At 36.7% G+C, this 16,396-nt stretch overlaps 1 protein-coding gene across 1 annotated transcript; it reads left to right on the forward strand.

The window, feature by feature from the left end:
• The first annotated feature begins 7,743 nt into the window (after positions 1–7,743).
• LOC131424178 (uncharacterized) lies at positions 7,744–16,191 on the forward strand. Its single transcript, XM_058579303.1, has 2 exons — positions 7,744–8,265; positions 14,977–16,191. Exon 2 carries the CDS (start codon positions 15,577–15,579, stop codon positions 16,189–16,191), a length of 615 nt encoding a protein of 204 aa, XP_058435286.1. The 5' UTR covers positions 7,744–8,265; positions 14,977–15,576.
• Positions 16,192–16,396: the final 205 nt, after the last annotated feature.

Genomic DNA, 16,396 nt, shown 5'->3' on the forward strand with positions numbered 1-16,396 from the left:
CAGCATTTTACTTTGTTACCAAGCCTGCCACTGAACTTGCATTCCAGCTGTATCAGACTTCTTCATTGCCAACCAGGATTATTGGCATGCATGACTTAAAACATTTTCTGTAATAATTGAATCCAATTAAATTATTTGGTACAATGATATTGTTAATGAACAAGGCATTTAGAACTGTTTCCTGTGCTTGGTGTTTTCTCAATAATTTTTAACTTAGTTGAATGGGAAAATATGATTATAAAAGGTGAGTTTATTCAGAGGATATCAATGATACAATGCAGGTACTCTGGTTTGGATAACTATACCCTAATGGTCAATATATTAAAGGCTTTGTTCCCAGGGTTTTGTATTTAGTGGAAACTGTACAAGGTAAAGCACAGTGGGAATTGTTTAGTTCATTGTAGAGTATGTACTTAAAAGGAATTACTGATGCCTGGGTTTTTTTTTTTTTTATTATTCATTGCCATGTGCTCCTGTCATAATGTGCTGGTTCACCTCAAGCATAAAGCTGTAATACCAATCACTTAACTACAAGAATCTCCAGAACAATATTTTTTCAAAACAATATTCAAAAAAGATAGATGGTTATTACAGGTGCTTTTCATAGTTAGAATAAACTGACTAAAAAATTGGGTGAGACTGAAAGGCCAAAGTCATGAGTGTGTCTTTGCAACTGATGCATCAAAAGATGTTATTTTAAAAAAGTGTTTTTAAGTTTTGCTACACATGATAATTCCTTTAAAATATTTCAAAAACACCAATGCCTAGGTTTCTCTCCAGGGATATGGATTACATTTTTTTAATGCAATTTGGATTTTGGAAATTGAAGAATCTTTCAGGTGACTCTACAATTTAGCCAAAACTGGGAACCATTGGTTCACAGTTAAAAAGGCATTAACTTCTTGTGTCTGATAGAAATCATTTCTTATTTGTTTCACAGAAAGAATATTGGTTAAGAAAAGACATGTTTGTTTGTTGTTGTTGTTGTTGTTTTTCCTTTGATAGAAAAAAGAATTTCAGTCATGCAATTCCCTGAAGTCAAGGGAAACAGAGCCCTCAGACATATAGTTGCAATGTGGCGGCCATTTGCCACATGAGGGTAATGAGTTCTTAGAATGTGGCTGATATGTATTGAGAAGTATTAGAAGCAAAAAATAGTGTAAGATTTGAAAATTTAATGACAAATAAATGTTTACTAACAATTTACATTTCTATATTAGAATGATAAAATTTTGGATATATTGGGTTACTAATATAATAATTTTCTTACAAATTAATCTTATATAATAACAAATTTAAATTATTTTATAACATTTAAATTATTATAAATTATTATAAATTATTTATGATAACAAATTACAAGTATTTATAGTGATTTATTTATAATTTATTATAATTTTTTGTTTCACTCATTAAAAGTTTAATTACACATATATTTCTCATTTTATTTCTATTGAACTTTGGTGCTGTAGAAGATTGTATAATTTTTCCAAAATCTAGCTACATCTTCAGAATTCCTAAACATGAACTGGGTGTGTTGTTTCACATCTTTAATTCTAGTATCTCAGAAGACTAAAGCAAGTAGATCCCCAGCATCATCCTGCCTCAGTGACTTAGTGAGACCCTGAAAAAAAATAAAAATTGAAAACAACTGGGGATCTAGCTCAGTAATGCATCAGTGGGGTCTATATCTGGAACCAATCAATCAAACACACAAACAAACTTCATGAAGCCAGAGTAGGAAGGCTATTAAACCAAAAATGTGAAGAATTCTCACTCTATCATTTACAATTGTGAATATGTCATTGATAATTGATGTAACATTATATTCAACATTAAATACTTATGCCCCATTTTATGGCCAGGTCTTTCCACATAGAAAGCTCTGTCTGAAAATGAATATAACCAAGATCATGTAATCTTGGATCCTGAGTTCAAATTTTCTTGGTATTTTTTTCTATTCAGATAAAAATTTTTCAATCAGAAGTTATTGGGGTGATGATAATTCAATCAGAGAAACAACCAAAGAATAGAGGGTAGGAGTCAAAATCTGTGAGACATTTATATTTCTTTCAGGCAAATCTCTGGATTTATTTCCAGGTTTTGTGATGCCTGGGTGGCTCTGTCACATGCCCTTTCACTTTAAACTTCAGGGGCTCTAGAGTATTTGTATAAATGAAAAGTCTGCAGTGCTGTGCATTATTAAACAGAAGACAGGGGCTGGGGGATAATAGCTAGAATTAAGTGTGGGGATCTGGGATTTCCTGAGATCAGCTTTGAAATCTGTTAACCCCCATTTAAATTTAAGAGAGCTCAATATACTGCAACCTCTGGTATGCACAATAGGGTTGAAAGTCAGAATACTATATTTTTGCCTGTGCCAGATTGGTGACCTCAAGCTGGCCTGAAATTTTACTCTGGACATTCTTGCCTATGTCTTTCCAGAGTGAATGTTAAAGGCAGGGTCATGACATGAGAATTCTGATTGATGGAATAATTCATATTTGGGAGAAGTTGTGGCCCATAGGGTCTTCAGTTTCTCCTTCCTTCCTAGGTATTTTCCATTTTTAGTGCATTTTTCAAATTTATTGTAAGCATGATATTCAAAAACATAATTTTTCTCAGCTAATTCACTATATTATGAATCATGTTTCCCTGTGGTACATTTCAAATAACACAACATTTTAACTTATTTTTTTTTCTGAGTTTTGGATAAAATTATTTTTTTAAAAAGTGTGTGTGTGTATGTTTTTGTATTTGTGAGTGTGTGTACTTTCACATGACAAAAAAAAGAAGATTATAACTTGAAACTTTTAAAAACGTATTTGTACCTAATGAATATGTATGTCCATAATCCCAGCATTTTAGTAGGCTGAGGCAGAAAAATCACAAGTTTGATAATAAAAAATAAATGGGGGGATATTACTCAGTTGTTAAACACTCCTGCATTCAATCACTGTTAATAAAATTTTAAAAAATCTTTGAACTTCTTGTCTATTCATCTTTTATAAGCATAGACAGCAAGTGTACGGTACACTAAGAAACTTTAGACTTCAATGTGTCTTCAATGTCTGCCATGTCTTTGACTGGTCATAGGTGCAAGAGTTGTATGAAGTTGGCCCAAGGTGCCAACAACTGCCGTGGATTTTCAATTACCTAGAGAATACCAGCCTGTTTGTAATCATCCCTTCCTACAGAGGAGCTTGCAGTTGGGAAATGGAGTACCTTGTTGGACTATCTGGGTACTCTAGAGATTACAGGAATATCCTGTATAAGTTTTATGTAAATAGATCATATATTGGAACATTAATATTATTTTTCCAAAATATTAGATTCAGATGCCCAGAAACACATTTTGATCAACCAGGTTAATTCTAGAGCTGAAGAGAAAGGCAAACATGAGGGTCTGGGGTTGTAGCTCAGTGGTAGAGCACTTGCCTCAAACACATGAGGCACTGGGTTCAATCCTCAGTACCACATAAAAATAAAATAAATGTATCATGTTCACCTACAACTTAAAAAATATTTTTTTAAAAGGCAGAGATGATCAGTATCCTCTTTCCTCTTAACCATCTAGGGAAGAGAGATGATAAGTTGTCACCATTTGAAAAGAGAATAAACTACAAAAAGTACTTAGGAAAAAAAAATCCTAGTGTGTTTGTGCAGAAGTTTCCAAGGGAAAACTCACTACATGCTGATTGAAAGATATGAAGGTTGGGTGGTCACTGAATATTTAAGCAAATTAAATGGTGGATGGAGAATGTCTCATTTTAGTCTAACATTCTCATCATCTATGAAATGTATCATATCACTAATATTTGAATGATAAAAATGTTTCTAATCATAAAATACAAAGGCAAATTTCAGAATAAAATTATATTCAAACTAAGGTCAATTTTGATCTTTAAAAGAATACCATTGATGTTTAAGTTACTTATTAATTCTATTGGAGGCTATAATTTTTATTGTTGTGTAGCTTTTTGTAGACTGTCATATTAGACAAATTTAGACATAGGTAACAAGTGGCTTTTTTTTCTAAATATATATTGCAATACTGGGTAATAATCATATATAAGATATGGATGTATCTCAAATGTTAGGCTATCAATGGCTTGTTTTTAGAGGAAAGAACCAAAGAAAGAAGATGAAAGGGAAATGGATTAAAGGAGGGTAGAACACTCATATGTTGCTGGGCATGCCAATAATTACAACTACTTGGAGGTTGAGGCAGGAATTTCACTAGCTATGGTTTACAGGAGAAACTCAGTGAGAACCTGTCTCAAAAGGAAAAATAAATTAAAAGGATTAGGGATGTATCTCAGATATAGAATGCCCCAGTACTGCAATAATAAATTAAAATTCTAAATGAAAAAAATTCTTTACTCTGAAGCCAACCAATACTTAAGAGGTTTTAGAAAAATGGTGTGGATGTTGGTTTATGCAGACATGAGATGGCTCAATATTCTAAATAGGGGCAAGATTTAAGCTACATTTTGTCACAAATGCTTGTTCTGACCACTTAATGTAAAAGCATTCAACTAAAAGTTTTTGATGAAAAAAATGGGAATATGCAGAGAGCATATCTGAATCGCCATATGTAAAATAGGGAAAATCTTCTAAATCATAATGGGAAGGAAGCTTTTCACTACTATAGTGGAACACAAAAATTAGAGATAATATCTTCAACCAGCTTTTTCCTAAAATGGTCTATATAGTGCCCCATGTCCCTCTGATATTTTTCATGCTCTATGCATGTTTTCTATTGTCATCTTCCTGGTTTATGTATTTTTTTAAGAACCTGGTATACATAAGTAAAGTGTGCTTTTTTGTTCCATAATTAGTTCTATCAGATTATGTAACTTAAGTGTGTAGTTGCAAAAGCAATTCTAAGCAGAAAGTGTGAATCAGGTGGTATAGCGATACCAGATTTCAAACTATATTACAGAGCAATAGCAACAAAAACAGCATGGTACTGGTACCAAAACAGGCGGATGGACCAATGGTACAGAATAGAGGACACAGAGACTAATCCACAAAATTACAACTATCTTATATTTGATAAAGGGGCTAAAAGCATGCAATGGAGGAAGGATAGCATCTTCAACAAATGGTGTTGGGAAAACTGGAAATCCATATGCAACAAAATGAAACTGAATCCCCTCCTCTCGCCATGCACAAAAGTTAACTCAAAATGGATCAAGGAGCTTGATATCAAATCAGAGACTCTGCATCTGATAGAAGAAAAAGTTGGCTCTGATCTACATATTGTGGGGTCGGGCTCCAAATTCCTTAATAGGACACCCATAGCACAAGAGTTAACAACAAGAATCAACAAATGTGACTTACTCAAACTAAAAAGTTTTTTCTCAGTAAGAGAAACAATAAGAGAGGTAAATAGGGAGCCTACATCATGGGAACAAATTTTTACTCCTCACACTTCAGATAGAGCCCTAATATCCAGAGTATACAAAGAACTCAAAAAATTAGACAATAAGATAACAAATAACCCAATCAACAAATGGGCCAAGGACCTGAACAGACACTTCTCAGAGGAGGACATACAATCAATCAACAAGTACATGAAAAAATGCTCACCATCTCTAGCAGTCAGAGAAATGCAAATCAAAACCACCCTAAGATACCATCTCACTCCAGTAAGATTGGCAGCCATTATGAAGTCAAACAACAACAAGTGCTGGCGAGGATGTGGGGAAAAGGGTACTCTTGTACATTGCTGGTGGGACTGCAAATTGGTGCAGCCAATTTGGAAAGCAGTATGGAGATTCCTGGGAAAGCTGGGAATGGAACCACCATTTGACCCAGCTATTGCCCTTCTCAGACTATTCCCTGAAGACCTTAAAAGAGCGTACTACAGGGATACTGCCACATCGATGTTCATAGCAGCACAATTCACAATAGCTAGACTGTGGAACCAACCTAGATGCCCTTCAATAGATGAATGGATAAAAAAAAAAGTGGCATTTATACACCATGGAGTATTATGCAGCACTAAAAAATGACAAAATTATGGAATTTGCAGGGAAATGGATGGCACTAGAGCAGATTATGCTTAGTGAAGCTAGCCAATCCCTAAAAAACAAATACCAAATGTCTTCTTTGATATAATGAGAGCAACTAAGAACAGAGCAGGGGGGAAGAGCAGGAAGAAAAGATTAACATTAAACAGAGACATGAGGTGGGAGGGAAAGGGAGAGAAAAGGGAAATTGCATGGAAATGGAGGGAGACCCTCACTGTTATACAAAATTACATATAAGAGGTTGTGAGGGGAATGGGAAAATAAGCAAGGAGAGAGATGAATTACAGTAGATGGGGTAGAGAGAGAAGATGGGAGGGGAGGGGAGGGGGATAGTAGAGGATAGGAAAGGTAGCAGAATAAAACAGTTACTAATATGGCATTATGTAAAAATGTGGATGTGTAACCAATGTGATTCTGCAATCTGTATTTGGGGTAAAAATGGGAGTTCATAACCCACTTGAATCTAATGTATGAAATATGATATGTCAAGAGCTTTGTAATGTTTTGAACAACCAATAAAAAAATAAATTAAAAAAAGAACCTGGTATACATAAGTAAAGTGTGCTTTTTTGTTCCATAATTAGTTCTATCAGAATATGTAACTTAAGTGTGTAGTTGTAGAGACTGCCAGTTTATAGGAAACTGATCATAAATACTGATGTTATTCTGAGGCTTGCAACTGGCACTTAAAGTTAGTGAAATTCTATAGGAGTAAACCCCAAATTGTGACATCTATAGGAGTATCAGAATTGAATTATAGGACTACTATTTGTTGGAACATTTTTTTTTGTTGTGCAATTTGCATGTTTGTTATCAAAAGATGTTGTATAGAAAAGTGTGGTGGCACACACCTGTAGTCCCAGTGATGTGAGAGAATGAGACAAGAAGATGGCAAATGGGAGGCCAGTCTCAGTAATTTAGAAAGGTCTTAAGCAACTTGGTGAGTCTCTGTCTCAAAATTTAAATAAATAAATAAACATTCTGGAAATGCAGCTCAGTGGTAGAGTAGAGTAGACCCTAGATTAAATTCTTAATTGAAAAACAAAACAAAACTTTCAGAAAAAAATACATCACAGGTCATAACCTTAAACTAGGTCTAGATATGTGTTTGTTCACTATGAAAATTGATATCCTAGTCTCCATACTTTTAGGGGAGTAATTAGGGTGTAAAAACCTTTCAGAATTTATTTTTCCAGTTTAGTATTCCCAAACTCCCTACTTTAAAATTAGCCATGTGGGGATACAACTCACAGTGAGAGTCATTTCCCATATCTGGGGATGTTTAATCTGATGTTACAGTTCCTTCATGAACTGTGGGGTTAATAGTCTATTAATTTGCTTTTCTCTTTTATCTTTTTTTATATCATTGTTCCATGTTATACAAGTTTGCCCAAGTACCTAAGTGTTTTGTAATACTGTGATAATTAAAATTTTTATTTTATCATTTGAAAAGTGAGTGAATTGTGATGTTGTGGTATAAAGAAATAATATATATGGTACTCGTTTTATGATATTATTTAATAATGAGAATATAGACAACTTGGAGATTGTCATTTAAATAAATATATGGGCTTTTGGAAGTTTTGGTGTGTCTCACTGATGTCATATATCTTACACACACAGAGGTGACCATGGTCCTATGAGTCTTGTTATTACTTAAAATTTTGCTTGCTATGTATATCTCAAGTATAATTGCATCATTTGGTTGGGCTTTTTTGAGTATTCAATAACTTATTGCAGTTGTCATTTATCCATTAAGATTATGTTGGAAAGTTTTACTACTTTTTTTGCTTTAGTGTTTTGCTTCACATGTGTTGCTCTCTGGATTTTATTATACCAACTTTATTCATCAATTTCACTACTTATAACTAATTATTGGGGCTAAGGATATAGCTCAGTTGGTAATGTACTTGCCTTGCATTCACAAGGCCCTGGCTTCAATCCCCAGCACCACAAAAAAGTACCTTATTGAATGATTGAGAGCATTTCCCTATGTGAGAGCCTGCTCTTCTAACTCTCATTACAACCTTTGTCAAATTAAATATTGTGTCAATGATCATATGGTTGATGTGATATATATTTAATCATTTTTATTTCAGGAACCATTGATGTTCAAGGATGTGGCAATTGCTTTCTCTGATGAGGAGTGGAAATGCCTGGACCCTGTTCAGCAGACTTTATATGGAGATGTGATTTTTAGAGATCTATAAAAACCTGGTCTTTGTGGGTGACCATAAATTTCCATCAGAATTCCTAGTTAACTACCAATATTTAATTTTTTAAATTTGTAGAATATCTTTTTGCCACTTCTATTCTGCACAAAAATGTTTTAAGTTCTTGTTTTTAGAATGAAGATTGGGCATTTGCTTATTTAGAAAGAAATGTTAAAGGGTTTTCTTTTTATGACCAACCTATCTTTTCAAAGTGATGCTGACTATCTGGAGATTGAAAATTGTTGCAAAGTATTTTAGTGGTTCTGTCAAAAACAAAATTTGAAAAAAGTAATTGTCTAGACTCTTCTATGATTCCTTTATTTTTCCTAATGAGTTCAGCATTTAAAAACATCAGTAGTTAGCAAAATTTAAAAAAAATGAACCATATTCCATTTTCCAACAAACACAAAATCTTTAAATCATCCTTGGTCATTTCTGTCTCAAAAGCAATAACCTTGGAATTTGAAGAGAAAAGTGACAGTAGCCATATATTCATGTGGGTAAAAGTCAAGGAAGCAAAGAATATGAATAAGATGTCAAAATGAAGATTTTTATTTCGTTATCGTACCTGAAGCTTAATTTTGCTGGATACAGAATTCTTGGTTGGCATCCATTGTCTTTCAGTGTTTGAAATACGTTGTTCCAGGATCTTCTCGCTTTCAGCGTCTGTGATGAAAAATCCGTTGTTAACCTTATTGGTTTACCCCTGAATGTAATCTGCCTCCTTTCTCTTGTAGCTTTTAGTATTTTCTCTTTGTTCTGTATATTGGATATCTTCATAACAATGTGTCTTGGCGTTGGTCTACTGTGATTTTGTGTGCTCGGTGTCCTGTATGCATCTACAATTTGTATATCCGTTTCCTTTTTTATTTCTGGAAAGTTTTCTGTAATTATTTCTTTCAGCAGGTTACTCATTCCCTTGGTTTGAATCTCTGTACCTTCTTCTATCCCGATGACTCGTAGGTTTGGTTTCTTTATGTTATCCCATATCTCTTGGATGTTTTTCTCGTGGTTTTTAACCAGCCTTTCTGAGTTGGCTAGGCTCTTTTCAAGATGATATATTTTGTCTTCATTATCTGATGTTCTGGCTTCTACTTGCTCCACTCTGTTAGTGATACTCTCAATTGAGTTTTTAATTTGGTTTATCGTTTCCTTCATTTCTAGAATTATTGTTTGTTTTTTTTTTATAATCTCAATCTCCTGATAAAGATGCTTAACTTCTTCTTTTATCTGTCTATGTAATTCATTTTCAAAGTGTTCTTTCACTGTTTGGATTTGCTGTCTCGTATCTTCTTTAAGGTTCCATTCCATCTGTCTAAGGTATTCCTTGAGTTCTTTATATGACCATTTTTCTGCTGACTCTAGGTCCTCCTGAATATTTAGGCTGTCCTTCATTGTTTGTACTCCTTTTCTTCCTTGCTTTTTTATGCTGCTCATGTTACTTCTTGTTCTGTTTGACTGCTGAGTTTCTGTTTACTCTTATAGATTTATTTGATGCTTGAGAGGAAAGATATTAGAAGGGAAGGGAAGAAGTCACTAAAGAGAGTGAGAGTAGGCAGGTAGAATTCAAGGAAGGGGGAATAAGAAGATTGAAAAGAAATGAAAAGACAAAAGAAACAAGAATAACAAAGATTAGATAATAAAGAAAGAAAAGACGGAAAAAAAAATTTTAACAAAAATAATAGTGATAATAAAAAATGAAAATTAAAATTAAAAAAATAATAATAATAAAATAAAAAAAAATTAAAAAAATAGAAACATTGAAAAAAAATTAAAGAACAACAACAAATAAAAATTGAAAATGAAAGAAAAAGAAGAAAGAAAAAAAAAAGAAAAAGAAAAGAAAAAAAAATGATAATAATAATAATAATAAATGCAGTCCTAGAGTTCTATTAACTTCTCTTCCAGTAGGTGGAGCTGTGCCCACTGGGCCAAGCTTCTCCTGTCAATAGGTGGGAACCATTCACTGTGCAGCAGCTCTTTCTCCTAGACTGGGCGGGTCTCCAATCCTGAGTGTCTAGGGCCTTGTCTTGTGTTTCCTCAAGCGAGGCCGTGCTCACCTGTGGCGCTCACCACAATACTGTCTACACGCCAGGTCTGCTGCTCCTGGGAGCCCTGTTTTCATGAACACCTGGGCTCACTCTCCCTGTTTGCCTCCCTCAGACCCTAAGTTCGTAGAGCTTGGGGCTGAGATCCCCCAGCGAATTTGCTTGCCCTCCTGTAGCCACGCCCCCGGTAGCTGGTGCAAGAGACCTCAGTTGTCAGCACTGGTGGGAGCGGTAGCCGGGAGTTCCGCGCCGCGAGTCCTGCGCCACTCCTGGTTCCCTCGGTCTGGTTATTGCGTTCACAGGAGAGCTGGGAGTGGCCCTTAAGGTTTCCCCCGCTGTGTGGAGAGAGATGGCTAGGGGATTACACACCTGTCGCGCTGGTTTCAATGCAGTTATCTCCTCCGCCCGTGACGCCATTTCTCTGCCATGGTGATATCCCATGCAAATGGTGACCGTTTGTTCCCTTTGCCGGATGACCAATGCAACGGGTGGGTCCTGACTGTCTCTCCCAATCCCCGTTTCAGTCCTGTGGCCACTGCCTATGAAGGCTCGGTTGGCTTTTACCTCTGTAAGTTCCTAAGGGCCGGCCAATTATTTCAGCGGGATCGTTAGTGCTGAGTCACATGAAGCAGGTGAACCGGAGCTTAATTGCCTCCGATTCGGGCTCTGTGTGTGTGTTCTGAGGGGCCCAGCCTGTACACCCCAGATCCACGTCAGCTCAGCATTGCCTAGTGATCCTGAGCAAACAGCATTTAGACAGTTTACGGCTCCCTATGCCCTCACAGTTGAAGATGTCAGAGACTTGATCTCTCTGCGCCTGCCACCATGTTACATCTCCTCAGTAATATTCATGTTGCCCTTACAGCTTCCTGGTATAAGCAAGTTCTTGGGATTATACAAACTGCTGCTTCTGTTTCCAGTCCAGATTTCTAGAAATGAAACTCTGGGCCGCGCTGACGAGCGTCCGCGCTTGTCTGCGACCGTAGCAGAGCCGCCCTGGCAAGCGTCCGCGCTTGTCTGCGCCCGTAGCAGAGCCGCCCTGGCCTCCGCAGCTCTTCAGCCCGGTGCCAGGCCCCAGGGGCCCAAGCGGCTGCCGCCGCGGCTCTCCGTCCCCCTCCTCCGGAGCACGGGTCCCCTGGCAGGGGGGTGCAGAACGACCCCAGAGCAGGCTCTGCCCGAAGGTGCAGCGGCGAACAGGCCACAGAGACGCTCGAGGCTGCAGTCCAGCCTTCGGAGGACAGGGCTCGGCACGCAGCCCAGCTGCAACCTCTAGGTGCGGCTGCCGGACAGTGTATATGGAGCCATCAAGACAGCAAGCAGAAAGCAAATGGCGGCTCCCGCGGAGTGGATTTTCGGCACAGAAACCACAGCCCCGCCAGCAATCCCAATCCACAAACTCTCCCTGTATAAAAAATATTCAAAAAAAAAAAAAAAGAGCAGATTATGCTTAGTGAAGCTAGCCAATCCCTAAAAAACAAATACCAAATGTCTTCTTTGATATAATGAGAGCAACTAAGAACAGAGCAGGGAGGAAGAGCAGGAAGAAAAGATTAACATTAAACAGATACATGAGGTGGGATGGAAAGGGAGAGAAAAGGGAAATTGCATGGTAATGGAGGGAGACCCTCATTGTTATACAAAATTATATATAAGAGGTTGTGAGGGGAATGGGAAAATAAACAAGGAGAGATATGAATTACAGTGGATGGGGTAGAGAGAGAAGATGGGAGGGGAGGGAGGGGGGATGGTAGAGGATAGGAAAGGTAGCAGAATACAACAGTTACTAATAGGGCATTATGTAAAAATGTGGATGTGTAACCGATGTGATTCTGCAATCTGTATTTGGGGTAAAATTGGGAGTTCATAACCAACTTGAATCTAATGTATGAAATATGATATGTGAAGAGCTTTATAATGTTTTGAACAACCAATAAAAAAAAAATTAAAAAAAAAAAAAAAAAAAGAAAAAGTCTGATCCCCACATCCACCAGTAGCTTCCTATCCACCATAATGCAGTATAGCCTGAGGATTCTCACCAGAGACTGATGCCATGGGCTTGCTTGATCTTGTACTTTCAACTGTGAGCTACATATCTCTTTCTTTGTAAGTATTCAGCTTTAGGTATTTTGTTATAGGAATAGAAAACTGACTAATGCATATGCTTATTGGCCATTTGTATGTCTTCTTTAGTGAAGTTTCTATTTAAGACATTTTGGCCATTTTTAATTGGATTACTTGCTTTTTATTGTTGAGTGCAGAAGTTCTTCATATATTCCAAACAGAAGTTTTTTGTCAGACATATGTGTTGGCAAATTTGTGGCCTAGCTATTTATGTTTTTAAATAGTGTCTGATGAGTAGGAATTTCTAATTTGGATGAAACCAAATTTATCAAGCTTTTTTTTTTAATGTTCTGTGCTTTCTGTGACCTAAGAAATCTTTGCCTATTCAAATTTGCAAAAATATTCTGTTTTCTTCAAGCAATTTATTGTTTTAGCTTTTAAGTCCCATAGTGAAACACAGTGGCCCATAGTGAACTGATTTTACATATAAATAAAAGGAAACAGTGTTATTTTTATTTTTTTCAAATATATATTCAGTTGTCTCTGTATCATTTATTGAAGAAATTCTCTTGCTACTGAATTTCCTTAGCATTCTTGTCAAAAGTCCCTTGACCTGGTATCTGGAGTCTATGTATAGACTCTGTTTTGTTCCTTTATCTATTAATGTATCCTTTGATCAATACTATACTATTTTGATTAGCTATGTAGTCAGTCTTTTAAACCAATGAAGGTAGGTTTTCCAAGTTTGTTCTCCTTTTTAAAAATGTTCTTGCTTTGACTATTTCAGGTACTTTCCCTTACCACATAAATTTAAAAATCACTTTATTGAAGAAAAAGAAGCTTGGAATTTCATTTGGGATAGACTAGCGTAGTAGAATTGACATATTAATAATACTGAGCTTCCCATTCCATGACCATGGTATAGGTAGCCCTTCATTAATTTACGTCTTAATTTCTCTCAGCAATATTTTATAGCCTCTAGACATGTATCTTTCATTAAGTTTATTCCTAAGTATTTGAATTTTATGCTAAAATAAATATTATTTTTCAATGTTTATTGTTAATTGTTCATTGCTAATATATGGAACTATACCTCTATTATATCCTACAACATTGTAATATAAATCACTAGCTCTTTTTACTTTTTAAATTCCTTTAAACAAAGTCATTTCACTAGTAAGAAAAGACTGTTTTACTTCTTCCTTTGCAAAGCATATATCTTTTATTTATTTTTCTTATAGTACTTCTTTGTCTAAGACTTCTAGTAAAATGTTAAGTAAAAGTTGTAAGAAAGATAAAAAAAAAAAAAAAAAAGATGTCAAAATGTCAAAAAAAAAAAAAATAAGTCACTCTTTAAAATGTTGAGAAGCTAAATTCTAGCAGAAATTATATTTCTAATCCTAGGTTTTATTGTCTTGCATTCATAACAGAGCATACCCTGCCCCATGTTTGACATACTTCCCAATTCTTTAAGCTCCTTCTTGTATTTCAGTTATCTCCCTACATTTAAATAAACAAAGCACACCCTAATGCCTGTAAGAATTTGCATAATTTGACAGATGTCTATTGATCTTTAGAAACTCCTTAGAAAATCTGTGCATATTTTTGATATCTCTAGGTTGAACTATTGTAATATATTAATATCATAGAAGAATTTCTTTAATATAATTCATTTATTTATTTATTCAAATTTCCTCATCAGAACATTTTATTATTGCTTATACTGGATTTTCTGTGAAAATTTTCTGTCATGTAATGAATAGTAGTGATTCACAATGCCTGCTCCTAGACTATAAAAATATAGCTGATAAATGTAATTTAAAGAAAGATTTCTAGGGCTGGGGCTGTAGCTCATTGACTGAGGGCTTGCATTGCACATGTGAGACACTGAGTTTGATCTTTGGTACCACTTAAAAATAAACAAAAAAGTAAAATAATAACATTCTTTTCGTTTATAATTACAAAAAAAATAATTAAAGAAGGATTTCTAAGGTACTACTGTGTTTAGAATTTTGTGAGTTAGATTTTCTCTAATTCTTGTTTCTCTTTTTGAGATCCACTGTTTCGAGTAGCTTCAGTATTGCTCAGTAATACTGAGTTTTCTCAAATCAGTAATTTAAAAAAAAAATTATTATACATATATGTTATAATTGAGTAAAAATTTTTCTGACTTCTCACTTGAGGACAATATTAGGTAAAATTAAATTGTACCTGAACCATGTTCCCATTTTTAAGAAAGTTAAATATGCTTATTTACATGTATAAATATTACCCCTACTTTGTTTATTATTTGTGTATAGTGCCTTGATTGTTTACTCTGTTTATGTGATTATTCATATAATTTATCTAAATTTTATTATATTTAAGCATATGTATACTGGAGATTGAAGTCAGGAGTGTTATACTACTGAGCAACAATTCCAGCCCCTTTTAATTTTTATTAAAAAAAAATTCTTGCTAAGTGACTGATGCTGAATTTGCATTTTCCTTCCTCAGACTCCCAAAGTAGCTAGAATTACTAACATATTCATCATCTCTATACAGATGAATCTGTTCTTTGTCTAGTAGTAAAAATCTAGCATTTTAAAGATTTTTACAATTTTGTTTATCTTTTAGGAAGACAGCTTAGGTCCCCCAAGTGCCTCTCTTTAAAATGCAAAGCCATCCACTGTGACAAAAATATCAATCAGTAAGCTGCTTCTGTAGATAAAGCCAAGTCTGCAACAGAGATGTTACCTGCTCCCCAACACCTGGTGAACTCAGGATGAGCTAAGGACAACAGATGGCACCCTTGTACCCTCTCACTTGGGGACCAGGTATGTAGTCCACATATGCAGAACACTGAGTCTCCCCCGCTTTGCAGAGATCTGTCTTTGCAGCGCCTCCAGGGGTTGCCTGCGTGGCACATCCCCAATGGCTGAGCACATATTAAATAATACAAATGCTTTCTACAGCCTTTGTGGTGAGATTTTTGGCTTAAGAAAACTTGGTTTTTAATTCTACTTCAATGCTCCCCTCAAAACTGGAAATGCTCTGCGTGGCTTACTAGTTAAATGTCACCATGAGGGAACAAGAATGAGGGAGGAGGATAAGTCAAGAATTACTTGAAAATAACAAATTCTTAAAAAATTCATCGTGTTATCTACAATTCCCTCTCCAAGTCTGCAGTCCAACTAGTATGCGCAGTGCAGCGGCAGTGGCCTGCGGCCGAGGAAGATGGGAACAGTTCGCTCCCAAAGGGAAATCTTCAAAGAAGGTTCAAATATCTTAATGACCTTTTCTGGACTCTTCCAAAGGCCGCCTGGTCCCGCCACCCCACGATCTGGCCCTGCTTACCAGGTGGCCTGCCAAAGGGCCCCTGGCCCAGCCCGAGCCTGCGCAGGGGGCCACCAGGCCCCACTCCGCCCTCGGTGTATTCCCATTGTGAACGCAGCCTCTGCCCTGAGCTGGGGAGGCTTCAGCTGGGTGGTGCCCTTGTTGTCCTGGACACAGACGCCATGCCCAGGCAGCTCCAGGCCTTCAGGTGACCCAGCGCGACTCCAGGGAGACAGAGGCAGGACGTCTTCACTCCCAGGCCTGAGCCCCCTAGGAGTGGGGCCGTTGGAGGCTGAAGGACATGCAGGATGCACGTGGGCCACCGACTCCTGGGGACCGGGTGGACCCATGTGGACCCGCTGGTGGCATTGTGGGCCCAACTGGGCCAAGCCTGAGTGGTGTGACCATCAGGAACCTGGAAGCCCACTGCGAGCATTGGGCATTCCTGGTGGGGACCAGGCCTACGGCTGGGGCGCTCCGCACTCCGGGGCGCCAGGTGCACACAGGCTGAGATGAATGGAAATTCTGCTTTTATCTTATTTATTTATTTTTTTAAATAATATTGAGTGTTTAATTCAGGGGTGCTTAACTACTAAGCTATATCCACAGCTTTTGTGTGTTTGTGTGAGTGTGTGTGAGTGTGTATGTGTGTGTTTGTGTGCTTCTTCTGGGTATTGAACCTAGGGCCCTGTGCATATGAGGCAAGCACTATACTAATGTA

The sequence above is a fragment of the Marmota monax genome, unplaced genomic scaffold, assembly GCF_021218885.2.
Source record: "Marmota monax isolate L192 unplaced genomic scaffold, Marmota_monax_Labrador192_F-V1.1 WCK01_AAM20220418_F8-fsc01053, whole genome shotgun sequence".
NCBI lineage: Eukaryota > Metazoa > Chordata > Mammalia > Rodentia > Sciuridae > Marmota > Marmota monax.

Coding starts and splice junctions, on each gene's coding strand:
- LOC131424178 (XM_058579303.1), top strand. CDS start 15,577: ATGGGAACAGTTCGCTCCCAAAGGGAAATCTTCAAAGAAGGTTCAAAT.